Raw genomic sequence first — 27,520 nt, 5'->3', positions numbered from 1 at the left:
GCTGTCACCAGGAGAGGGACGCACTTCCGTGTTTTTCTACATGATTAGAGAGGGAGGGGGCCACGAGTAAGATCAGTCTTTAGCAACGGCTGAAACGCGGAGTTATACATTCCCTGTTTGAGTGGAGCGACCGGCGATCTGTTCTCCTGTGACCGAGCGTGAGTGACGAGGTCAGTGGTGTAACTGTACTGTCCTACAGCGAACTCACCTCTTTCTGTACATCCTAACCAGCTTTAGCAGTGTTAAATCACAATCACAATCCTCACAACTACAGCGCTGTTACAGCGCTCGGACAGTCATATTTAAGTATTAGTGCGTTCACAAGCGACGAAAGTGAAAGAAAGAAGTGGGTTCATGTTCGTTACAGCCCTGATTTAAACGAAAGTAAACTGAGGAAGCTGTGAGGCATCGGAGAGCGGGAGAGCGCTAGCTTTCCAGGCTAGCTGTTTTTAGCAGCTGGCTAACTTGAAGCAGCGCTTCGTCACTCACACAGCACGGAGAATTGATGATACTGTAGATCAAACACGACACAAAAGCACCGCTTTCAGTTTAAACATACCTAAAAAGAGGACTCCATTTGTCTGGTGTTGATATATTGCGGTTCACCACTTAAACTACTACGAGTAGTATAGAGAAATCCAGTCGTTGCTAGCTGGTGTCTGAATACCGTGATGTCATTTGTAACGGGGTAGCCGAGCGCTCGTCACCAGCTAAAAATAAACTGTTTTCTTTCTTAAATTATGACTATTACAAAATAGCCATGCTTTTCCAGCTGGTAAAAACAGCTCACCAGACACTTTCTCCAACTCTCCCATGACAGATTTGTGAAATGTTCCACTGTTCGGTGAGGGTTTGTCATGTTCCGATCATAAAGGATTGTTTAAAACAAAAGTTAACCACCCAGGAGCAAAAATCAGCCTTCAAACTTGAAAGAAATAATGATTTGACATTTATTGCAGTATGTATCGATTTCGAACGATATGAATTTTATTTATCGTGATAACATTTTTGGCCATATCGCCCAGCTCTACCCTGCCCTGCACATTTTAGCGTTTTAAACTTGAAGGTTGGCAATATTTTCAGGTGGATAACTCACATCTAGTCAGTGGGGGGGCAGCTCACTAAACAGAACAGACAGAACCACTGGCTGACTAAAACAATGGTAGTAATAATAACATTTTCCCAAGTACATACTGAATACGATTCAAGTGTTTCCTGTTCTTAACTACAGTTGCAATCTGAATAAGTTTCCATCTGGTCCTGAAAGTTTGTTATTTATTCTGTCAGCTGTTTGCTAATGGTGAACCATTTACCTTTTTCAAACATTTTTATTATCAGATAGACATGTTTTGCTGATTTTGAAGTGAAAATAACAGATTTACTATAGGAAACAAACTTAAATATGGCATGTTCCGGCACATTTTAGTGCGCAATTCCTATTAATTTGCTGATATATATTAGAAAATAGTAAAACATAAAATATGAAATGCACTATACCATTTGCACCAGCCGTATTTTATGTTTTTTTTTTTTTTACTCTGTTAACTTCACAAAATTGTGTTGTGTTTCAAAATGTGCAGAAGTGTGTTCTCACAGAATGTGCACTTATTTTTATTTAGAATATCAACAAAATATTTTTGACCAAGGCACCCAAACTTTTGCACATGCTGCATATGACTGTACATGTAATATAACAGTAATTTTGTTTGTTTTTGTTGTTGATGTATATAAATGTCTAAAATGATGGTAGTACTATATAATGTCAAAGGTTTCGAGTAATTTTCATAAATATGCAAAAAAGTTACATGTCTAAAATAAAGAACAGAGCTTTAGAAGATTCTATAATGAATGGTATAAAGGGGTATAACATTGAGAATAAAGTTACAATAAAATTAATATTCAGCATGTCTTTTTGAAAAGTTTTAATCAAATCTTTAGGCAAAAACTTCACAATTATTGTTTATTTAAAAAAGTATTTATTGTAATAATATAATATTTTTTTCATAAAGTATAGTTTTTCCTAAATTCTACAAGTAACCTTTGTTGTCCATAATTAAAATATTTACCTTGCATAAGTTATTAACAATTAAAATAACAAAAATGACTACTATTCCAAGTGATTTTAGACTTTTAAATGATATTGAGCACACATACATACACACACACACACACACACACACACACACACACACAAAAAAAAACACTGATGTCCAAAGTGAAAATAATTCTCATCCCATAGAATATTTTCAATATTTGGTAACATCAAGTTATTACTCAGCAGCTTGGCAGGCTGAAAGCAAAAAAAAGCATACATGTCCAGGAGAAGGGTTACTCATTATTAAAGACGGTCAGTTCTATCAGTTATTCTTTGGGCACTGGCTAAGAAGCAGAAGCAGGGCTATTTTCATAACCAGTGCCAAACATGCATGTTAAAAAAATCTGTTAGCTAGACAGAGACTGAAAATCAACAGCATAGATTATCTTTGTTGATGGTGGATTAATTTGATACTTCTGACACAGTGAATAGCCTATAGCAGTAGCTAGCAAGCTATATGTCAGAGTGGTCATGTGAGTACAGGTGGCAATTTTTTTTTTCTGGCTGACCTGTTGCTCCCTTTGAGCACATTCTCTTTTCCTTTCAGCTCCACCTTTTCTCATTTTCTTATCCTTTTTTGAAGTTTTGAGTATAAATTGCAATGCTAGGCTAGCTGACTAAGCTAGCTCTCCAGCTAGTTCTACTGCACACCACCATTAATTAAGCGCATACCATATAAACACATACCGATTATTGCGTTCATACTCTAAATGGTCATTTTAGGCCATTCCCATGGTATACTATAGGGAGAGAGCAGGAGAGCAGGTGTGCTGACATATGTATGGATGTGGCTGCGTTGTGCTCGGTTTAGTTCGTCTTTGCGTCTGGACTGAACATCCAGGCCAACTGCCAGGTCAGGCCAAGCCAATGGCCTCCCAATGGCCAGTCTAGGCCTGCTCTCCGGATTAGAACAAAATCCTTTGGTATCAATGCAGTGCTACCAGCGTTATCCACCGAAATAAGTTCTTTCCTGCTGTGACGCAACAATGATTTGCCATATACTGGAAATTGTCACCGCTTGTAACCAAGTTCTCCAGATTTTTCAGACATTTTTCCCCAAATGGAAGACTTCATCCTGCTGTTGCCTGCAGAAAACTGTCACCATTTGTTCTGCTCCCACTCCTAACCTAAACATTTTAGTCTGCTCCCACCCACAGTCCTGTAGATTATTAGTAGTTATTTTCCATCTGCGTTAGTCATGACTGAAAATGTCAGTCTTGCGTGTAGACGCCTTTATTATTGTGTGTTCGTCTTTCTTAAGAGCACTTTCCACAGTTGTGGCTGTCTAACTGTCTGAAGGCTCCTACAAGAATGCAATTTGCACGTTGTTCATTGGATTGGTTGTTAATTTTCATTTTGCTGTTATATATTATTTATATATACTAATTATTAAGTGACTTTTATCATTTATTTAGACTATTCATTAATGTGCAGCATTTAATGTGCAGCATTTTTCTACGTGTATGTGCTGTACCGCTCCAGCCAGCAATGGGCTGATCAATCAACCACTCCCACATACAACACTGAAAATTAGTCCCATGCCCCAAGATATTGTGGCAGACCATCTTAGGGCTCCTTGAAAAGATACAGGAGGTTCCTACCTACAGACAGTGTAGCAGAGGGTCCCGCTGGCCCCTGCCCCCAGCAGAGCACACAGCACATTAATGCTGTGTGCAGGAGAACTGCCTGGCAATAGGTGAAGGGCTAGAAAGGCCAGCATGGTGAAGAGAGGGTATCCAGGGGGGTGGGCCACCTGAGAAAAAACACAGCATTAAAAAGTAAAGATAACAGTTTAGGTCAAGAGTCTAAGAAACCTGATCTACTCATACCTTCCCATGCTCTTCCTGCTCTCTGCTAGAGGGCAGCCCCATGTTCACGAGTTATGGTTTGGTACTATTCTCCATATCACTTGCACACACACAGACAGGTAGGCGCACACGCACACATCATCTCCTCCTCCCCTCCCGATCACCCTCCAAAACCCTGATCTCCTGTCTCCTTGCCTTCCCAGCAATTAGGCACTAAGTCCCCTCAGGAGCGATAAGGGGCTGAGCTATTAAAGGCTGTCTCACTCCTACTGGCCTGATAACACACACAGTCACGGCAGGCTGAGAAAACGTAGCACACTCTAGAGCACGGAGATGTCTGAGAGCAAGCGGAGGGGGGTGGGGTGGGGGGGGGGCAAGGGAGAGAGAGAAAAAGAGAGAGACTGAGAGAGAGAGCTGTTTGAAGATAGGGAACCCTCAAGAAAACTGGAAGAGTATGACCTAGTGAGTTCAACGTGGCAGTTAGGACCACAATCAGCCGTGCTCCATCTACAATCACTGACCGCAATTTACACTAGAGCTACAACTAACAATTAACTTAATTCTACATTATTCTGATTAATTATATCTTCTGCGCTTTCTTCTTACTTTGCTCCTGTCACAGTGCCACCATCCTTCTAAGTTCTGTCACTGCAACAATTTCTTCTTTGATGGTATAATAAAATGACAGAAGCCTTATCGCCCCCTACACTTCCTGTAGCGTCTTGCAGAATGACTTCAAGTGTCCTAGGAACATTACAAAGCATCACAGAGTACTTTTATTTTTAACCCTTTAAGGTTGACTCAAAAATGTGGTTATTTCTTCCCATTTATCTACTGTTTTCCATTAACAACCCGATTTCTGAATGCTGCTGTTGCATTTATTTGATATGTAAAGAATGTGATCTAACAAAGCTGTAAATTCTAGGATTTTTATTTAGTTTATGTCAGAAAATACCATTTTCAACAAGAAAGCATATGATAAGGTATATAATTAGTGCTCTGTCATACCGACCCAAGTTATGCTCTGGACAAGCTCACGCACTCGCTCATGCATCCAACAAGAAATTAACCCTTGTACATATTTTATACAGCAGCAGAAATTAGCTCCATTTAACTACAGAGTGAAACTGATAAAATGATTTTACTGTTACAAATGGGGTCATGCATGAGGCATAATCAACATTGTTGACATCTAATTGACTCGACTAAGCACTGCAGCTGTAATTTACACAGATCTGTTTGTTTTTAGCTCTAGACAAGGGGTACACCCAGTTCACTGGAGAGATAGAGAGAACAGAAATGTTATACGACTAGTAGAGGGACAGAGAGTGAGAGAGAGAGAGGACAGAGAGAGGACAGAAGAAACAGAGACAGTATGGCAAACAGATGGTAGGGTCAGGAAGGGCACTCTGCCGTGCCAACAAGGTGAGCATGAGGTGGAAATGGAGGCGTGCGTGTCTGTGTGGTGTGTATATGTGCATGTTGTGTGTGGCAGAAATGCTTCCACTTGTATGGTGAAGATATATGACATCATGCAGGGCATGCTTGTTGTGAGAGTGCATGCCGAAGGAGAAAAGGTGTTATTGTGTCTGTGTGTGTATGTGCGTGTGGTACAGTAACAGACGTGCAGAACACACAGCTCGAGAACCCTGCCGCGGAGAGCTTTAAGGCAGAATGGATCCGGGACTCCAGGGAGCAGGAGGGGAGGGCCGCCGGCCTTCTGCCCCGGAGAGACCCCTCTAACCCTGGGGAGAGCCGGCAGGCAAGCAGGCCACACGGACAGAGGGAGGGATTACTGGCATACTGACACTGCCACAGCCTCCCTAAAAGGATCATGGCGGCGTAATAAACTTTATTAAATAATAAAACTTATTATAACTGGTAACCCGATTTAGTTCATTCTTTGCGGCTTACACAGGCACACACACATACACGCACAAAAAGAAGAGGGGTTGGAGTATAATAAGCCTTATACCGTACATAAGGCAAAGCCTACAAAAGCCATTGCCTTACTATTCAGTCTAATTGGATTTGAAGAACAGGGTTGCAAATTATAGCATTCTCTAGTCCTAACTTAGTAAAAAGAAGTGCATAAAAAAGGGGGTGAAGAAAAAAACCTGTAGCCTGAAAAGTAAATTAATCAGCTTTTTTTCTCCCCCCATACTTAATTAAACTTCCTTAATGCTTATAAGAGTTAATGAGTGAATTGATTAAACAATACGGCTAATGCTTACCCCCAGCTCACAAGCAGCGGTGATCAGCTCTCCTGTGGTAGAAAAACAGAGAGGGAAATTAATGTAAACCCAATAATTATTATTAAGAGACAAGTCCGCTCCCGAAAGTTTTCCCAAATCAAATACTTGCACTGGGGTTTTGCATTAATTTGCCCGGATCAAAACCTGCAAATCTTCCCAGTGTGACATTTCCTAAGCGACACGCTCATTCTCTTCCATCGCGTGTGCTCCCCTGATCCCCATGCAGACACAGGCGCACACACACACACAGGCAAGCGCATTCAGTCTTCCCATACTCCCCAGTCTGCAACAGAGTACACTGCACATGTTCCACATGCACACACACTCACATACTCTCTCTCTATCTCTCTCACATACACACACACATCTAAAAGCTAAAAGCTGAAAGTTATTACTTGCAATGGTTACAAATACACTGCCAGACACTGTTTTATGATTTATCAATAAAGTTTTGTCATTAAATGTACTTTAAATGTATTTTTTAATCTATTGATGGCAGACACGTACATGCAGGGCACTGTGAGGTAAAACAGTACCCAAAGAAAACTTTTTTTTTTTATGACTTTTATGTATATAAACTGAGAAGACACATAAATGTTAAAACCACTGAAATGCAGGAGTTTTCCTCTTCAATGCCTCGCTGAATATCAGCCCAAAGGAGTGCAAGAGCAGAACTGAATATTGACTCTAGCTGCACACTCTCTCAGGCTGTAGTTTGCATGTGAATCTCTTTCTTAACAAATTAACTTGTTACCTGTTTCCTGGCAACAGCTAGTCATCTGGCTGAGTGCTGGTAATTAACACTAAACTGTGCCATCTATTGGACAGAGCAGGTGGTGTCATATGCAAGTGTGTGTGTACTGCTGGGGCACTTCAATTCCAAGAAAGAGGGAGAAGGTGAAACGAAAGACAATTTTTTAGTAAACATTCTTCATTTAAACTACTGTCCTGAGTTCTCTTGGTTAAAGGTTGTAAAGAGATCTGTAAAGAGACCAAAACTCAAGATGTGGTTAAAATCTGAGAAATGCTGTCTGATGCAACACTGCCTCACCACTGGAAAATCCTATAAACTATGTTTTCTGATGCAACCCTAAATGTTCAGTGCATCACTGAATTCTGAAATCGTTAGCAGGCAGTTCCAACATTTCATTGGCGGTTGTCTGTTTTGTTGTCATGTTGGAACTCCTCTATCTGTGTGTGCAGGCCCCTCACTCTTCAGTGCCGGAATTTTCTTTGCTTTCAGGGTTCTGTTTAGAACAGGCCATGAACACAAACACATCAACTCACACATGTTGAGGTCAGGCCTACTGCATCTCCAACTGCACAGCTTTCTTTTTAATCACATTTTGTCATGGTATAGACACCGACAGGTGAAGTTATCTCTCATTTCTTTTTCGCCATATGATGCTGTAGTCTGAAGCAGCAAAGCTGGGCCTGGTCGTGAGGAGCAGGTTCTAAAAAAAGCAAAGTGGGGGAAATGCAGTGAAAGCGGGGCAGCAGTGGAAGGAGCCAAGTGTCTTTGTGATAGCACAGCACTGGGCACCCACAACAGCCTTTCTGCCCCTTAATCCCCATCATTTCCACACTCGCATTCCTAGACAACAGCGGTCCCGCGGGGCGCCCGCTCAGCCTCTCCAGGGCGCAGCACACCTAAAGGGATTAGGGCTGCGAGACGGAGACCTGGAGAATTTCTGCCGAATATTCAGCTGGCTCTATCGCACCACCATCCTGCACTGTCCCTAAACGCCACGCTCAGGGGCTACAGCGTTTTTTTTTTTTTTTTTTTACCCCCCTCCAAAAACACCCCTCATACCAACATTCTCCCCTCAACCGCCACCCCGGATTCATAGCAGGGGAAAAGCTAACAAAACAGCTTTTCAGCTTTTTGTATGCCTGACACTTTCTTTTCTGACCTAGCTTGTTGAAAAGAAGCTTTTCTTTTAATAAAAGCTTGGCTCAAGCATATTTCTGTGTTTACACTATGTAAGCCTGGCCTTTGTCAGTCCACACAACTGTGGTCAACAAAATACATGGGGGCCCTAACCTGCAGGAGTCTATCCTCACAACTCTCTTCTGACACATACATATGAAAGGCATGCCGGGTGTTGGGACACTCTGACTTAGTGGCTGGTTTTTAGATTTTGACTGGCTGTTTCTGTGTAGTATGCAGTGCTCAGATTTTAAATTGGTCTTTTTGGTATAACAACTGTGATTCTTTACAAAAGCAACAATGGCATTTGGATCTGGCATTGCTATGCATATTTCTAGAAAAAAGACATCCAAAATATCAGATAAATTGAATTATTATTGAATCATTACAAGGCTGAAAGTGTTACACAATAACTTACACAGAACACAGTAGCAAAATAGAAGATAAAGAACACAGCAAAGGGCCACAGCATTAGGTGAAATGCTGGACAAATTGCTGAATTATAGGTGTTTGCTCTTGGGACAAGGAGCTAATGGTGATGCTGTCCTCAGTTCAAGTAGGAATATTCCTGTTTTTGCTGGCATGCATAGACACATTTTCATGCAGTGCATATTTCCAGTCTTGAACACAGCTCAATAATTGCAAAGATCTAGTTGCTCCAACACTCCAATGACACTTAATATTGAATGCAGCTAGTCATAGTCATAAATTAGTCATAAATGACTTCTATTACTACTTATAAATGATCTAAGGATCTGACAAGTGAACTGAGTTCACTTATAAGTTCATAAAGACGAGTAGATTTACTAAACAAAATGACCAATCAAATGTCTTGCATTGCCTTGTTTCTGCATTCCCTGAGGAAGCCAATAGTGGCTGGTGCATCCTGAAGCTTACCTGACCCATTTAAACGCTATATTTTTAGCAAGTACACTTTCTCTAAAGTCTGACTTCTGAGGACCTTATGCACATAATATATATATGGCATAACATTATTACCACCTCCTTGTTTCTACGCTCATTGTCCATTTTATCAGCTCACTATATAGGTGCACTTTGTAGTTCTACAATTACAGACTGTAGTCCATCTGTTTCTCTGCATACTTTGTTAGCCCCCTTTTACCCTGTTCTTCAATGGCCAGGGGGGTCCTCTGTGTGTGTTGTGCTGGTACGAGTGGATCAGACACAGCAGTGCTGCTAGAGTTTTTAAACACTGTGTCCACTCACTGTCCACTCTATTAGACACTCCTACCTTGTCAGTCCACCTTGTAAATGTAAAGTCAGAGATGATAGCTCATCTGCTGCTGCACAGTTTGTGTTGGTCATCCTCTAGTCCTTCATGAGTGGTCACAGGACGCTGCCCACAGGACGCTGTTGGCTGGATATTTTTGGTTGGTGGACTATTCTCAGTCCAGCAGTGACACTGAGGTGTTTAACAACTCCAGCTGTACTGCTGTGTCTGATCCAGTCAGACCAGCGCAACAAACACTAACATTCCACCACCACATCAGTGTTACTGCCGCGCTAAAAATGATTCACCACCCAAATAGTACCTGCTCTGTGAGGGTCCACTGGGGTCCTGACCACTGAAGAACAGGGTAAAAGGGGGCTAACAAAGTATGCAGAGAAACAGATGGACTACAGCCTGTAATTGTAGAACTACAAAGTGCAACTATATAGTAAGTGGAGCTGATAAAATGGACAATGAGGGTATATATATATATATACACACACACAATTATGTTTATGGTTTTGTCCCGCCCTGACAAGAAATTCAAGTAATCAGATTGGCCTGCATTCTCACAAATGAGCTCTGATTGGCTCTCTCTTTATATAGTAGTCCTGGCATATTGCCTGTACAGACTGCAAGATAATCTTTACATTCCAAGAAAAATGCGCACAAATCTTTACTGACAAAATGTTTCCTTGTTAACAGGAATGTTTTAAATGTGAAAACAAAATAGAAGGTAGTCCCTCACCAGAGATTGATGAAATTAATGTTCTCGAGGCTTGCCCCACAGCCTCATACACATTTAAAAACGTAAATACAACATTTAAAAAGACCAACATTTTGAACATATAAACAGTATTTAAATTCTAGTGATAATATAGACATTGCCACCCTTGTTGAACTTTATTTACTGCTGTCAATTGGTTTGATTCACATTCAACTCTGGGATAAAACTGGCCACAACTCGGCAGTATCCAAAAAGATGAATGAAACTTCCTTTCTTATCTGCTTTGCTTGATTTTACCTGATCTGTAGCCCATTGACTCTGTAAATATACTGTCAGAGCTGACTAGCATGTCTGCATCTGTTTCATGGCTACTGCAAAATCAAGGAAATAATGGAATTAAAGTTGCTATCAACTGTTCAGACGCAGCCTTTGACTCCTACAGTCTGATGAGCATAGTGGCGTGTTATTAGGAGTGAACACTGCAGTGCACTGTGATCATCTCTGCCCTAGTAAATGTCTGAATGCTCAGTTAGTTTAATACCTACAGAACAAGGGGTCGATTTGAGACACACAAGCTTCATCAATTGGTAGATTTATACTGCCTCAAACAATCAGGCTGGTGATGCGCCCAGATGGGAAACATTCGTGTTTTTCCACAGCCTCATAGTTTTTCAGTTTTTTCTCAGGCTAATGACAAAAGGTGCACACTTCGGGCTAAAGGCGGGAAGAGTACAGCACAATCGTGCAAGGAAGAGCTGCGCGCGCTGTGTAGAGCGACGCTCTGATTGGCTGCATGTGTATACAAACGCACGTGACACCTCGAGCCTACCTGAGTCTCCACCGGGGACCGTCCGCTGGATACTGGGCAGGTACAGCGCCGTAACACCGGCTACTGTCGCTCCTGTCAAAGTCCACGACCACCTGTCCGCCGACATCTTAAGCGTTTGCCCGCCGTCTACCCTGTTTATACACGTGTACTGTTTTCTATCGGCTCGAGGAGCGTTCAGCTTCAGTACGACTACAGAAATGATATGTCTGTGGCTACTAGCTCCGGTTTTTCTTGCCAGAAAAGAGTTGTTGTACCAAAATACAGAATAATAGCAAGCTAAGAAGCGAAGCTACGACCATAACAGTATTAGCATCTAGCTAGTTTTTCAAAACTCCCTTTTTGCCGGTAAAGAGAGCTGTTGTATCAAAATACAGCGCAGTAGAAAGCTAAGAGCAGGAGAAGAAGCGGAGCAGCTGCTCCTACGACCACAGCAGTATTAGCATCTAGCTAGCTTTTCAAAACTGTTGAAACTCGAGCCTCAGAAACGCGTTGCTTTATTTCGCGCGCGTCCGGTTCATAATTCGCGCCACATCCTGCTTTAATCTTCAAGTGAGCGTCTCCGCGGTTGAACCATCCCTCCCAGACTGCAGGTTTGCGCTGAGTTATCAGAGACCGCTGCGCTATCATGCCGAGGTTTGTGGTTAATTCCGCTTCCTGCTCTGGCCGCTCTGTCGTAGACGGAGGCTGCACAGGCAGCGTGGGAGCTCGACTCGAGTGGGGGTGTTGCTCTGTTCTGAAAAGATCAGAGACGAGAGCAGACAACACTAAAATGTAGACGAAAACACTGAAATGTTGCGTGATCAGGTTCACAGTTAACGTTACGGTCCTCTTGCATATGCACTTACATACACACCGAAACTCACTGTTTGTTTAAACAAATAAACTGTCATTCATCCATTGCTCTGTGAGTAAGAAGCTACTTCCAACAGGTTCCACAGTTAATTCCTAGTACACTGTTTAGGTCCCCAACAACACACAAAGCAATTCAGTGTCTTCACCCTCTGATCAAAGACGCAGAGTACGTACTTCATTACTGATTCTGCTTGTAAGATGTGGCTATAATGCTGGATCGATAATCTAAGAGAAAAGCGGCTGTGAGTACAAGATCTGCACTCATGCTGAGAAGATTAATGACCGGCGCTGAACGCTGATCTGTAACGTTAGTGCATTTTATTATTATTTTCATCCACTTCAGACACACTCAGCTTGGTGTTACAGCTGGACTAAATGAGTTTCCGACTAGGTTCTCTCACAAAATATTATTCATTTACAAGAAAATATTACCTAACTCGGGTACAAGGGCCTAACTTACTCATTGATGTGAATAAGTCAATTCAACAATGCAACGTCATTTTGCATCTGTATGGTAAATTTGTAACATCAGTTCTTCCGTCACAATTATTACATAATCGCCTAATCGCAATTATTTGACTGCAATCATTTTCAACAGTAAATTTTACAGTTATTTTGTACTGCAACAAACAAAACGTGAGCTGAGTGTGCTGGATTGAGGCAAATACCTGTTAATAAAAGAAGGCATTAAATGAACTCATCAGGGACTTACGAAAACAAAAAAGTTCTTACTACTAGCTTGGTGCTCTAACTCGTTTAGAGGGCAGCGCTGAGCAATGTTAGTTTATTTATTTGTTAGCTATGCAGCTAATTCTCACGTTTTTGAATGTATGCTGGCAGAATGAATGTTTTTGCTTGTTTTCACTCTTGTGAAGAACAAGTAGCTTTTCTTACCTCTGAACATAATTCTGTCTAACTGTAGATACTGTTATATTGATTCAACAGTACAATCAGTGTCACTAAGTAAATATAGCTAACAAGTAAGGTGTCTAATCAGCCAATTTGGCCGCTTTAGGCTTGCATTGTAATAGGCGCAAACAATGATCAAAAGGACAATTAAATTGATAATCGCAAATAATCACGACAATTAATTTCATTATTGTGTCAGCCCTAACAACAGCGGAGACCGCATCAGCAAAACAGTAAATGAAATCACTGTAACTGATCCAGGATCAGGATCAGGATCCAAAGATGTGCAGATATTTGTATATCCACTTTATTAGAAACACCTGTACACTTACTCCTTCATGCAATTATGTGTGGCAGCAGTGCAGTGCATAAAATCATGCACAAACAGGCCAGCATCTTCAGGTAATGTTCACATCAACCACCAGAACGGGGAAAAAAGTAATCTTGTCCATGGTATGATTGTTAGTGCCAGATGTTTGCTCAGAAGTGCAATAAAGAAAAAACATCCAGTGAGCGCCACTTCTGCAGACAGAAATACCTTGTTGAAGGGGGTCAACGGAGAATGGCCAGACTGGTTCGAGCTGACAAAAAAGGCTATGGTAACTCAGACAACCACTCTGTACAACTGTGGTGAAAAGAAAAAGCATCTCAGAATGCACACGTCAAACTTTGAGGCAAATGGGTTTCTATAGTAGAAGACCGTGTCAGGTTCCACTTCTGTCAGCCAAGAACAGAAAGCTGAGGCTGCAGTGGACACAGGATCTCCAAAACTGGATAGTTGAAGACTGGGAAAATGTAGCCTGCTGTGATTAATCTCATGGTAGGGTCAGAATTTGGTGCCAACAGCATGAATTCCTGGTTCCCAACCTGCCTTGTGCCAACAGTTGAGACTGGTGGTGTGGGGAATGTTTTCTTGGCACACCTTGGGCCCATTTATATCAATTCATCATCACTTGAATGCCAAGGCTTATTTGAGTATTTTAGCTAATCATGTGCATCCTTTCATAGCCACAATTTGCCCATGTTACTTCCTTCATGAAGGGTGCACTTCCTTCATGAAGTGCACCATGTCACAAAGCAAAAGTCGTCTCAAACTGGTTTCATGAACGTGACAGTAAGTTCAATGTTCTTCATTGGCCTTCACAGTTACGGAATCTGAATCCAGCAGAACACCTTCAGAATGTGGTAGAACAGGAGTTTCGAAGCATGAAAGTGCACCTCAAAAAATCTGCGGGAATTGCATGATGCAATCATGTTACCATGGACCAGAATCTTAAAGGAATGTTTCCAGTATCTTCTGGAATCTATAACATGAAGATTTGCTTCTGTTTTGATAGTAAAGGGAGTATTACACAGTATTAGTATAGTGTTTGTAATAAGGTGCTCGGTGAGTGTCCATAACAGTCTGTCCAAAATGTTGTTGTTGAAAATGACAGCAGCTAGGCTAACTTACCATTTACTTACCATTCCAGCACTTAGCATTACAGCACATTTAAAGTAGCTAACATTTACTTCATAAATTTGCTTTTGCTAAGCGAAAGCAGATCTCCAGCTAACTAACCACTCATCATCTGTGGTTTGCGCACTATCAAACCAGTCTGTCCCAAACAGCTAAAAAAAAAACGGCTATTACTGTGAATGTTAACCTGTCTAATCCCAGATAGCAAGAGGATAGCAGGCCACTGTTGGCCCATTGATGGCAAAGCTGGCAGTGTTTTTTGGGCAGCCCACTGGTGGTTAAGCAGAATATAAGACAAAATGTCACTTTTCAGTGCTCATTTTCCACTCATAATCTAATTTGTTCATTTGTTCTTCATTTCTTTCTTTTATTATCCTTTGTAAATTAGTTTAGTAAATAATTTTAATAGCAATATTGTAAATAAAGCCACTTCTACAGCTGTAAACAATCTAGTACATTGTCAGCAACAACATTCAGCAGTCATTTTATATTAGGCCTAGTTACAAATTTATATTTTCTTTCAGTTGTTTTGTAATATTTGTAGCTTGTACACTGGAGAGTAATCTGGGTGGTCTAAGGGTGGACCAACAGTGTATGCAGTCAGAAGAGTGCCCAACTTTTTAAGCCAGCAGGCTGATAGATGATTTCTGGGATTATGGAACAATGCAAGGATATCTGGCTAGCTATAGTCAGCTATCCAGACTGACTAAACTGACAAGGAGTTAATTTATGTTAACATTATTAAGCCACAATAAATTGGCATGAATTGAAGTTGATTATCAGAATTACTTAATCAGGATATACAATTACTACAAGTCTCAAGATATTTATGTTCATAAAATAACAACATAAGAAGGAAACAATTTTTCTTACCTGTAGCTAGAAAAAGCAGGGATCAGCATGGCTGGCCACCGGTAAAAACCAATATATGTTGTGTTTTGGATATTGGTATGCTGCTTAACCAGCATGACTGTGCTGGGTGACCAGCTAAACCAGCATGAACCAGCATAAACCAGCTTGGAATGTAATTCATTCTGGTCTGTGCTGTTTTTTTCAGCAGGGATGACTGTTGGATCTGTTGGGGTTCTGTTAGATTAGATCTGTTAGGCTCGTACTGATGCGTTAAATTTATTTTGGATTTTGAATTTTAAATTGAATTGTATGAGTGGGCTGCAGTAGATGCTGCTGCTCACGATTAAATGATGATTAAAACGTCAGAACTCACCTTAACCAAAATTAGGATGATGGGCAGACCTACTAGTCTGCTCATTATCAGCAAGGTATCAGTTTAATGAGAAATAAGAATGATTGGCTGGAAACGCTTTTCATACGTATGGTCGTGGTGCCATTTACACAGTTTTTTTGCTTTCAGTCATTAAATAATGCATTTTTGAAGTGCCCCATTTTGTATTACAAAATGTTTCCCCAACCTTGCATGCAATAGTGAAGACGAAAGACTGTTCTGATTCAGGAAACTCAGTCCAGTTTTAAGCAATTTCAGCTCTTCATCTAATTAACATTCCATGCTAATTTTCCTGTCCTTTTCTGAAAAACAAAATGCCTAGAAAAAATCTAAATATGAGTAGATTACGGATCGTATTACTATACATAGTTTAGCTACATTTATATGTTTCATATTAACTAAGCATAAATATTTTAAACTTTTGTGAGTTCTGGTAAGTAAATGTGATTTCAGTCTTTGTGATATTTGGAGCTCATCAGTTTTCCCTGCTTGCTAGAATGTGGATAATAATAAAACACAGTCTGCTTCTTGCATGGATAGTTTAGTCTTCTAATGGCTGTCTGCAACTAAAACATCATGGCTGAAGGCTGAACGGAACAGGCCAGGAGCTGGTCTGACCTACATCCTTGAGTAGTGTGTGGAGTTCACTTAATGCACAATTAACTGTGCTAACATTTCTTTGTGGCATTGCTTGCAGGAGGTGGTTGTGGTATGTGGACCCTTCAGTGCCACATAAGTGGTGAGGTTCACAAGTTGAAGGGTTCCCCTCATGAAAATGTCATGCTAGACTGATCAGTAATCCCGCTCTATCTTAAATGAGTCTGATCCTTGCCTAAATTGAGAGCTTGGAGAGGTAGAGATGTGTCAGCACCTCAGAATTTCTAATCCCCCTCTCTCCCCTTCTTACTACCATCCACACTGTCTAATCAGTGTTTAAGCCCCCCACTCAACCCAAACACACACTCACACTCTCCCTGTCTGTCCTCACTCTCTTCTTCTCTCTTTCTCTCTCTGTCACTCACACACATAGCCTACGCTTTCCACATTCCTTTATGAATTTCAAAGTATTTGTGGTCCAACATAAGGCAGTCTTAATTACTCAAATTTAATCATGTCTGTCTTTCTTGGAATTATTGTTCACTCACAGCAGTATACACAAACACTGATCGCTTAGCAACAAGTACATGAACTAGAGCTCATTAAACCTGTTCAAATGATTGACATGAAGTTGATTAGAGCAGCGCTGTACATGTTGAGTCAAATGAGTAGTTTTTAAGGTGTTATTGCTGATTCAATATAAGAAAACAGCAGAAACACTATGTATCTTGTATTTAAACTGCAGACGTCATATATGATTTCAGAATATGTGCAGTCATACATGAGGTAGATAAAACAATAAAAAATTATCAAAAAAAGGATCAAAAAGGAAACTCATCTATTTCTTATTGATTCTATTCCAACTGATATGTGTTTGCTAGATTAAGATTTTAAAAACAAAATATTTGCACTATTTTAAATAGAAGACTTTTTGACTCATTTGCTAACAGTGCAATTCATACAATTGTGCAAACTTGGTACATATTCTTAGTTCTAGTTTGACACCTTTGGTGTTATTTTTAGGACTGCTACCCACCACCTGCCACTCACTTTCTCCAACTCACTGCCCACCCATCACATTTTCCCCTCCCACGCCACCCACTCACCATCCCTGATCAAAGAAAGAAATAATTAAGTAAATATAATGCGTGAATGATATCGTTGCCAAACATATTATAGACCACTTTACAATTTTTTCCTTTTCGTTATACGGACCATTCTAATAAATTAGCTCAAACTGCAGTTCCCCTTTTTTAAAAAAAAGTAATAAATAAATAAATGAAGTATTCAGACCTACAAGGATTATGTTATAATGGATTTGAACCCTGTGCATTAACTGAGATAGAAATGAGCTAAATATATATAAAATCATCGTTTATAGGGTACTTTCTATTGGAAGGTGTCTGTCCCAAACCCTAACCCCTAAATTTCAACTTATGAAAGTAATACTTAAATATTTTTGCATTTTTTCAAATTTGTTTTTAAAAGATATTTTTGATTTCTTTGAAAGTGAAGTTGAAAGATTTGAATTTGATTAGATTTGAGATTAATTTGTACATAAAAAAATTAAACTTCATTTTAAAAAATGCTGTCCCACGTTTTCATGTCACTACTGAAACACAAAGAGTTTTAGTCCAAAGGCGAAGCCTTGTTTTAGCCATGCCCCTGAGTTTTAGAGCAGGAAGTGAGACTGCATCTCTGTCCCTCATGGCCACATGGTGAGTAGTTTTGAATTGTTGTTTTGAAGTAAACATATCCCACAGTCTAAAAACTAAAAAGTGTATAACATTAAAAATTGTCACTACTGAAACACACATTTCCTGCAATTAAATAAATGCTGTAGTGTTTTAATAAAAATATTATGATTTTATGCATTTGCAGCTGTTCAAAGCTGTGTTTACTAGTAATGTACTGGCTAGCATTTTTCAGCTATGCTCAAATTTAGCTAAACTTCTGGAGCGAGCGACAGCCAGATTCTATATTGCCAAGGCAACAACGTTTTGTTTTTGGACTGATGCCGTTACCTATGTTAAGACTCTATAATCACTGACATCCTGCTTAAATTATGTTATACTTTTATATAGTGTCTATTTTTTTTTCCTTTTTACTTATTTATATATAGAATTTTTCTTTTTTTTAGCCCCCCTTCCTGTCCTTTTCCTTTTGTGTTTTGTGTTGGGTATGCAAAGAATGTTGATTGCATGTTAACTATGGAAAATCAACAAAAAGTTATTAATAAAAAAAAAATTGGCTAAAACTGTCACCACTGAAACATTTGTTAAAGTTTTGTTAGTGCTATGATTGTTTAGTATAATGTAATGCTCAATGAGTTTAATTAAATAAACATAATTAAGGTATAGGCTCACACAAAGCAAAAGGATGATGTAATGAGCACAGAACTTAAAACATAATGATTGGGTTGTACTCTTTTTCATTTTTTCCATCTGGATGAGCTTCTCTTTTGGAGCAAAAAAAGACTTCAGCTCACATTGCTTACTTGATTTTTATTTAATATTTAACAACAAAGTTGGTCTGTTTTTCTTGAAAAAATGTCAAATTCTCCTCTAATAATTTTTGTGGTGTAGCAGTTTGCCAAGCCTGCTTTGAAGACCTGAGACAGCCACAGCTCCCTCCGTATTTCTAATATAGGCTACCCATATATTGCTCGAGTTCCTTTTTTATTATTTTTATACCCTCATAAATACACCCACTCAGTGCATTAATGAAAGCAGGCTTACGTTTTTTTTCCCCTAAAGCACAGATGACAGCCACTCGGTGGATGTCTGATCAGATGGTGTGTTGCTTACTATCTGCTTACTTGCTATAGACTGCCAATATATTTTAATCTGAACTTTAAGAGGACAGCAAACAAGTGGATTGTCAGTAAAGCCCTAAATCTGTAGAGAAAAAAATCCTGTGGCGATTTGTAGTAGCTACATAAACATGTGCACAAAATTGAAAGGTTTCGGTATGAAGCAGCTCACTGGTACATCGTATCTGCATCAATGCTCTTAAAGTAGTGTACTTACAGGGAAGATAGCACTGCAGCACAGTGATTTATGAGAGTGGCTGTATTATCGAATGAGGCAGAGTCTGTCACAAGCATCGCTGCACAAAGAACATTCCAAAGATGAAGACTTTTCACAAAAGCACCACCACCACTGGCCCTCATGTTAAACTTAGCACATCACAGGCTAAGGGGTTGCATCATTTGAGACTGACTTGATTTTGGCCCTTGTTTAGCAAGATTAAAGGCCTTGTTTTTGTCTGTTCACTCCCAGCACAGAAGAATACAAACCAGACCTGATGCATATATTAGCTAAGATGCATTTTTGATCACCTTTGAGGCCTGTTTACCTCTTTGTGCTTTCTAAAGCAGCCTCCAATTAAAGTCATTAGAGATTAGGACAATCATGATCAATATTCTGCAATGATGCTTTGGAGCATGGGCAGCAACAAAAGCAAGGCCCAGTTGGAATTGCCTTGAGCAGAACACCTAATGGAGGCCAATTAAAATAAGAGGATTCAATTTGGCCAAAGCAACAGGAACCTAAAGATAATGCATGTATCTAAAATTGCATTCTCTTGATTGGACTCTATCATATTTGTTATGCCATTTTGGGAAGCGACATGGTGCTGAGAAAGTTGGTGCTGACAGCCTTTTTGAACAAATTCTGTTTAATCTAAGACATTGCAAGTAAGAGAAGAGGGCTTGGCTTCCATAAACGGAGAACATTATACCAGAGCAAGATGTAGATCTAGATGAATTTGGCTCGACAGTGAAATGATCTGAATGAATGGTTCTCTCCCAAGATATGGTTCAAGCAAATACAATGAACCTTAATGACTTCAGTGAAAGGGAGAATTTAAAAATATTACATTACGACTGTGTTTTGCACGGAAAGCCTGTTGTTGTGCAGAGTGAGAGCGAACTGGGGGCACCAAGAATGTGTGTGTGAAGGAGGATGTGCGAGTCAGAGGGAGAGGGAGACAGCACGTCACAGCATGGTCTCTATGTGGGAGCAATCCAGTTACTTAAACTGATCAAGATTTAATTAACACAACACTCTGCAATTACTCTGTAATTAAAGTCATTTGTCCTCTCATGGAGCTGAGAGTGCCATCATGCCACTGCTTCCATGGAGCTGCAAATTAGAATGGGGAAGACAGAGGAGGGGGAACACAAGGCAGCGACCGTAGTGTATTCGTGGGCTGATTGTCTGTGGTTTATCACTGAACCCTAAAAATGGAATTTTTCACAAGATGAACCTTATTTGGAGAGAATATAAAAGGATGCATGTTTTCACTATTCACAGTTTACTATTCAGTGTTTTAAAACGCTGCGGATTGCTGTAATGCTTCTGTTATACAATTGCATTCAGCTAGAACTGCGAAATGGGGAAAATGATGATATTACCCTACAAATCTTAACCTAATGGCCAATTTGCTAATTATAAATAGAAATACCTGCACTACTTTTACAATAGGCTATAGTTTGTCATATTGTCTGAAGTGCCCTTGAAAAAAGGATCTCTCAGTATGTGAGTATTAAGGCTAAAAGGAGAAAAAAGGCCTATATATTTTAGTTTACAGTGTTTGGGGGCCATTTCCACGATATGATAGCAGTATAATGATTTAATAGCATGGATTAGGTCAAGCAGTTCCACTCAACTGTGTACCTTTTGAGATACTCAGTAGAGTAATATGTACTCAATCAATACAAATACATCATACAAAAGTGATTTGAGCAAATATTAATTAATTAATGGGACATATTTCTTGTTATGCATACATTCTTATGTTAAGCCTTTTAGATCTATGTAATATACTTACAGTGTTACTGTATTACCTAGCCTCCATAGAGGCTCACACCCTCAGTATCAGCACATGTGGTAACTTGTTCTTACAGCCAACAGTGCTAGACAGTTAACCAGACAGTAGAAAGGAGAAGCATACATGAGGGAAAGTAGGGGGGAAAGACAGGACAGATGGAAAGTAAAACAAGTAAAACAATATACAGATAGAATGTTGCTTAAGAAGGTTATCAAGTAAATCTGACTTGAATGAGAATGCATTTGATTGAAACAACATGACTGACTCAGATTCAATCAATTACATGCATGTTAAAAGTAATGCCAACAAGAAATAATTTTCCTTTTGTGTGTAAAAGGGCTCGATATTTGACACTGTGTGTGGAATCATAGTGTTGCACATTTTATTATACTCTCAAAACAAATGTGTTAAAAATGAGATGCTGTGTCATTAACTGCACAAATCCATGTGCTGTGTTATGGACAGTGCTTTTTAACACAGAATGTGTGTTGTAATTGAATAAAAAAGTAATTAGCATCACATTTTTTATTATTTAAATATATTTCAAGGCATGAGGAGGTAGAAATTTGTTCACCACTCTTTTTTATATCATGAGGATTAGTGAAAAAAAGAAAAAAGTGATTTGACCATTTCCATGTTCTGAGGTGAGGAACTCTCCTCAGGCCTTTCCTTTCCTCTCTGCTCCCCTCTGTTCTTTTTTCTCTACTTCTCTCATTTCCCCTCTTTTCTCTCCTGTCCTCTCCTCTCCTTTCTCCTCTCTGATCTTCTGTCCTCTCTTCTTTTCCCTCTGTTCTTCTGTCCTCTTCCCTCTGGTCTCTTTTTTCCTGTCCTCTCCTCTTTTCCCTCTCATTTGTTCTTCTGTCCTCTCCTTTCTGTTCTTCTGTCCTCTTCCCTCTGGTCTCTTTTTTCCTGTCCTCTCCTCTTTTCCCTTTCGTTTGTTCTTCTGTCCTCTCCTTTCTAATCTTTTTTCTTGTCCTCTCCTCTTGTCCCCTCTGTTCTTCTGTCCTCTCCTCTTCGCCCCCTGTTCTTCTCTTTTTTCCTGTCCTCTCCTTTTCTCTGCTCTGTTCTTTGGTCTTCTCTTCTTTTCCCTTCTGTTCTTCTGTCCTCTAATCTTCTCCTCTCTGTTCTCTTTTTTCCTGTCCTGTCCTCTTCTGCCCTCTGCTCTTTTCTCCTGTCCTCTCCTCCTCTCTGTTCTTCTTTTTTCCTGTTTTCTCCTCTTCTCCCCTCTGTTCTTCTCTCTTCTTCTCCCCTCTGTCCTTCTCTTTTTTCCTGTCCTCCCCCTTCTCCCCTTTGTTCTTCTCTTTTTTCCTGCCCTCTCCTCTTCTCCCCTCTGTTCTTCTGTCCTCTCCTCTTCTCCCCTCTCGCGCGTCATTAACGGCGTATTTGCAGCAGTAAACAGTGACTAATTGCGGCAGACAGTGAGCGTGAGGCATTAATAGGGCGCGTGCAGCACGCGGCTCGATCCCCCGCCGCCTCAATTTGCCGCGAGATTAAAAGCGGCTGCCAAGCTGCGTGAATGAAGCGCGCGGGGGAAAGGGGCGCGCGCGTGGCGTGGCGCTCGAGCGTGTTTTTAACTTCATCGGGGGTCAGGGAGGGGAGGGGTGATGGAGAGAGCTCACTATCTCCTGTTCACAGCCGATCACGCGCGCGGAGGTAACAGGGCGGACACAGAGGGACGCTGTGTGGCACCTGTAGCACGCGCCCTGCCGTTACACCGGGGGTCAGACACGGAGACACGGAGAGAAACAAAGAGAGACGCTGCTTAAGACAGGAGACACGCAGACAGTGCTGTCTGATCGAGACTGCAGGAGAGAGAGAGAGAGAGAGAGAGAGAGAGAGAGAGAGAGAGAGAGAGAGAGAGAGAACGAGCACGAGCCGCCAGCCTGAACTGCACACAAAACCTGAACTCACACTGTTCACAGAGGCAGCGCAGAGGTTTGGCTGTCATATACTTTCCATAATTGTTGTCTCTAACCGGCTGAAAAAGGGGACCACTTTGTTAGAAATGCCCACCTTTACACTCAACCTACTGGCCACTTTATGGGGTCCACTCACCTTAAAGATCTGTTAGCCTTCATTTATTTGCACAACACAGTAGTATTTATTATTTTTTTTTTATAAACTAATGGTTAGAAGTTGTTTACATTTTCTGCTTCTCACGATCCAATTAATCCCCAATATATTCAGTAATAGACTTTTGGACTTCGGGGTGGTCAGTTAATTGTTATGAGAAGACCTGCAGCTTCTTTGTTTGATTTGCAGATTTTCTTCTTTTTAGCCTGTTTCCTTTGGACAGAATGGACAGAAACACCTGTGGATTTTTTCAGTTCTGAAGCAAGAGTGCTTGATTTTCTCCTCTCTCTCAAAGATGAAAGCTGTAAACTGTTTTTATCTGATGAGGTCAGGTTTGGTGGTCTACCAGGTCTTGCTCTGTTGTCAGGAGCCCATTTTTCTCTATATCTTTTAATAATTCTCCTTTTTTCACTTTATTTCTTCTGACTTTTCTCCTCCTTATGCAAGTGGATTATCTTTTATCTAATCTCCTCAGAAATATCTCCTGAATGATTGATTACTTGTACTTAATGGCCATTTACATTGGAAATTAAATAAATGAATGGAGGTCTCTGACTTTTGCACTGTACTGCAGGTGTACAATTACACACTGTAGCTCCACACAAAATTTCTAGTCAAGAGCAGCTCTGTGGTCAGAAACTGACCATTGATGAAAGATTTGAGTGGTTCCCAGTCTTTTCCTGCAAAGCTCACTCTGCGTTAATACACTTCACTTCAAGAAGCGTTTCTTAATTAGCTGACTAGTTGGCCTGTTAGAGCAGGAAAGGCATCAAAATATGGACCTACAAGAAAGAAGCCAGTAAGCAGTGATATAACTATGATCTTATGGCCCCAGTGCAAAAACTTGACCACCCCCCTAAAAAAATTGACCCCATACATATTTTGTTGATTTTCTACACATCCTTTACAGAGAACAAACTTCATTATGGCATTTTTCTGCAGGTTTTAGAGCACAGTTTGCAATTATTCAAGTTAAAAATACTGGGAAAATGTATAAAAATATACAATGTTCTATAATTTTCACATAAGCCATATTTATGTTGTTTTCTTTAATATGTTGAATTTAGCAAATAAACAGTAATTGTGAATTAAAATGTGCAGGAATGTGTTTTCTGTACAGGACATGTTAACATATTTTCACTCAGAAAAAAAAATATATGCAAATAATATGTTTATATGGAAATAATATATGTATATACATGTTTGTATGTATATATATGTTATGTAATATATATATATATATATATATATTTTATGTATATATATGATTTTAGAACTATAAATAATAAATATTTCATTCTGCAGCTTGTGAAGGAACCATTTGATAATGCTTACCATGGACTGAGATGCATTTTAAATAAGATAAACAGTGAAAAAACAGTCGTCCTTTCTGTCTGTGTGGTGTTGATGGGAGCTAAGGTGAGCTACTTTGTTAGGAAAAAACATATTTCTGTGAGTCTTGGGGTGGGCTCTCCTGCGCCATGGGCCCCAGTGAGATTGCAACCCTTCCCCACTTCACTGCTAGCAAGAGACAAGTGCAGACTGGATTCATCTGAGACTGTAAATAATACGGCACCGTGTTACTGGCTTTACAGATCTGTATGATAAGATGTGTAGTCAAAAGGAAAACCGAACAATCAGGGATCTTCAGTTTGCTCCTGCAAGGTGGCACATCTTCCTTTTCCTGCACGCTTTGATCCCTCAGCTACGCACGTATGAGCTGGCAGGCATCTTGCAGGCAGACAGGCCAGAGGGAGTGAATAAAGAGACATTGTCTTCAGCTCTGCACGCCTCTCTACCTTTCTGTCTGTCGGCATGAGGTTAAACACTTGTGTGATGAGAGGCAGCCTGATTGCCATAAAGCTCTTAATATTAAGGCCAAAGCAGCTGTGTGTTTGTATAGTTTTGAGTCATCTGAAACATGAATACATGAGTGGAATGCATTTCATCAGCAGCAAAGCAAGAGCAACATGTCATAAGAGCAAAGAGGATTCTCCAAAGAAAAGACCTTGTTGTCTACAAACAGAAAGCTGACCATAAAGAGTTTGAGTTGGCTGAACATGGTTTATCCCCACGAGTTACCTTTCGTGTGTTAAATTTACACCAAGAAATAGTGTATATTTCTCACATTTTAGCTGTGTTGTTTGGCATATTACATATTACAGCATGCCTTATTCTGTTATATAACATTATCTCACAATGCAGCACAGCACAAAACACAAAATCTCCAGAGGAAATAGGAACAGCTCTGTTGCCACCTCATACAAGCAGAAATGATGTCATTTTTAATAAACCCTCTTAGGTGAGAGCAAGCCAAGCAGAGATTTCCAAAAGGAGCACACTGTCACCTTTAGCACATTCACTGTCATTCAGAAAAACGGCACCGAGTGGGACGGAGACACATGTCCCATCTCTCCAACATCTACAGGAGGAAATGTTAATTAGCACTCATGGCATCCCGCTGATCCCTTCTTTTCATAGCAGCTAAATGGCATGTTCTAAATCTAAATCCTTTTATATGCCCTTATTTGTAGAGAGAAACGATATGAAAAGGACAAATATGTCATCTGTGTATGGTGGATAATGCGGTTGCCATTATATAAAGCTATTTCACACTGTGATTTTTGTGTCGTTTTTGAGATGGATAGGGTGAGTTCTCCATACACAGCACACGCTGGGCTATAGATGATCGACTGACAGGAGTTATTCCCTTTTTGAATGTGATTTCTGCAAAATATCAGTATTTGTCATGTGTAAAAAATCTGTGCTGAATGATTAGATAAAGGTTCCCATTAATGCAATTGTTTGGTTTTTAGGGTGTTCTTATCTCACACTGCCCTCACACACTTACTCTCATGGCAAGAGTGTTAGGAAAACAAAAGAAAACGCCCCCTTCACAATTCAGTGAAATAAACACTGCAAAATTACCTGATTTTTAAAATTGCTGTATTAAAATCATTGTTTTTTTACATATATTTTTAAACTTGTTTTTACTTTGTTTGTACAGACTTACTTTTTCCTTGTCCATGGCAGCTACTGACAGTTCCTTCCATTTACATTTACACACGTATAGAAGTCTGAAATAGCTCAGTTTTTATTTTATGGCAGGCTGAACTCCTGTCCGATTGCCATGACAACAGCGCCCCACTGTGGCTATAAAAAGCACTACTGGATTTTATTGGAGGCGGGGGGGCGGGGGCTATCTAGTCCATTGCCTGATACAGAGTGGTAACGCAGCTCTACTATGATTTAGAATCACTCTGCTCCAGCTTTACCATTTCATTTTGTGTGTGTGTGTGTGTATGTATGTGGGCAGAGGAGGGGGGCATTTGGGGGTCGGCGGGACGTGTGACCGGGCTCTTTAATCAAATAATATATGTCTGTTGAAATCTTCCATATTTTTATGATGATAAATGTGTAAACGAGTAGAGTGTCATAATAAGAGTCATGATGCAACATGTGAGCAAGCCTGAAGAGGAAGATAAAAAGTGGGAAATTCAGCTGACTACTGAGAATCACTAAAGAATGGAAATGCTGCTTTATGGTACAGAGTTGGTTGGACTTTTAATTGCTAATGTTCATCTGTGATAAGCAGCAGTCAAGCACAAGACACAATAGTGATGCCCCATTTTCTTACACAAGAACATCAAAATGACACAAATGAATTCTGTGTTTACAATTTTAAAGTATTTAACAGACCTACATCTGTGATTCATGCATTTGGATTGGCTTTAAAAAGAAAAACCAACACAAAGTGTCTTAGTAAGGTGTTGGGCCACCACAAGCAACCAGAACAGCTTTAGTGTTCCTTGGCATAGACTCTACAGCTCTGGACCTGTAATGGAGGGATGGATCCACGTTCTTTTTGATGGTGGCTGTCTAACATGCCTAACACTGGGTTGAAAACTGGTGACTGTGAAAGCTGTAGTGTATGATTTAAAGCATTCATACTCATCAAACTATTCAGTGGTCCCTCATACCCTGTGGATCATGAGACCACTCCCATCACGCCTTGCTCAGCATTCTTATATGCCACAGAGGGCAAGATGTTAAATGCTAAATTGTACCTGTCTGGAAGCATCTGCAGTCATTATGTTTCTCTACTCGTTTATTTAGCTTTTTCCAATGTCACGCCCACATGAGCCTTGCCTATGAGAAAAGTAGGTGAGGAACTGGGGCTAGGTTAAAAATGATAAAGGTTATGCCTGTATTATTCAGCAAGCTTGCTATAAATACCAGGTGCAATCTATTTCTAAGTAACCCAATTGACAGAGGACCTACAGCAGGATGCCCAATCTTATCTGCATAGGGACGGCTGCAGATTTTCATTCCAAACAACCAGGAGCTGAGGATCTGAGGATCTGATTCTAGTTGGCCTTGGTGATAATGGAGTAGTGGGCAAAACAGTTAAACAATCACCACAGCTTTACAGTGATGCTGATAACCTTAATAAAAAATCCATCATTCACTCCTTTTCAAAGCAGTATTAGGGACAGATTCAGGCTGATTTACCATAAAATGCTCCTGCTTCACTCCCTAAGACGGTGGTTCCCATCCCACAGTTTAAGTATTCCCTGATAAAACACACCTGATGCATCTCATGAGGTTACAACTAAGCACTTCGTGACCTGGATCAGTCAGGTGTGCTGGGGTAGAGTTGAAATTGTGCAGAAGTTCCA

The 27,520-nt window shown here is 40.2% G+C and overlaps 1 protein-coding gene across 1 annotated transcript in view; it reads right to left on the bottom strand.

Moving 5' to 3' along the window:
* The window catches only part of tmem260 (transmembrane protein 260), a 32,714-nt gene extending 21,220 nt beyond the window's left edge, over window positions 1-11,494 (bottom strand). The window contains exons 1-3 of the mRNA XM_036594079.1: window positions 10,876-11,494; window positions 6,138-6,169; window positions 3,697-3,848 (exon numbers count right to left, since the gene is read on the bottom strand). Of these exons, the coding sequence (XP_036449972.1) occupies window positions 3,697-3,848; window positions 6,138-6,169; window positions 10,876-10,981 (290 nt within the window). The 5' untranslated portion in view covers window positions 10,982-11,494. The remainder of the gene's footprint in view (window positions 1-3,696; window positions 3,849-6,137; window positions 6,170-10,875) is intronic.
* Between the last annotated feature and the right edge of the window lie 16,026 nt (window positions 11,495-27,520).

This window comes from Colossoma macropomum, unplaced genomic scaffold (genome assembly GCF_904425465.1).
Source record: "Colossoma macropomum unplaced genomic scaffold, Colossoma_macropomum, whole genome shotgun sequence".
Taxonomy (NCBI): Eukaryota; Metazoa; Chordata; class Actinopteri; order Characiformes; family Serrasalmidae; genus Colossoma; species Colossoma macropomum.
Note: the sequence above shows the minus strand (reverse complement) of the source record. Positions and strands in the feature narration are given on the sequence as shown.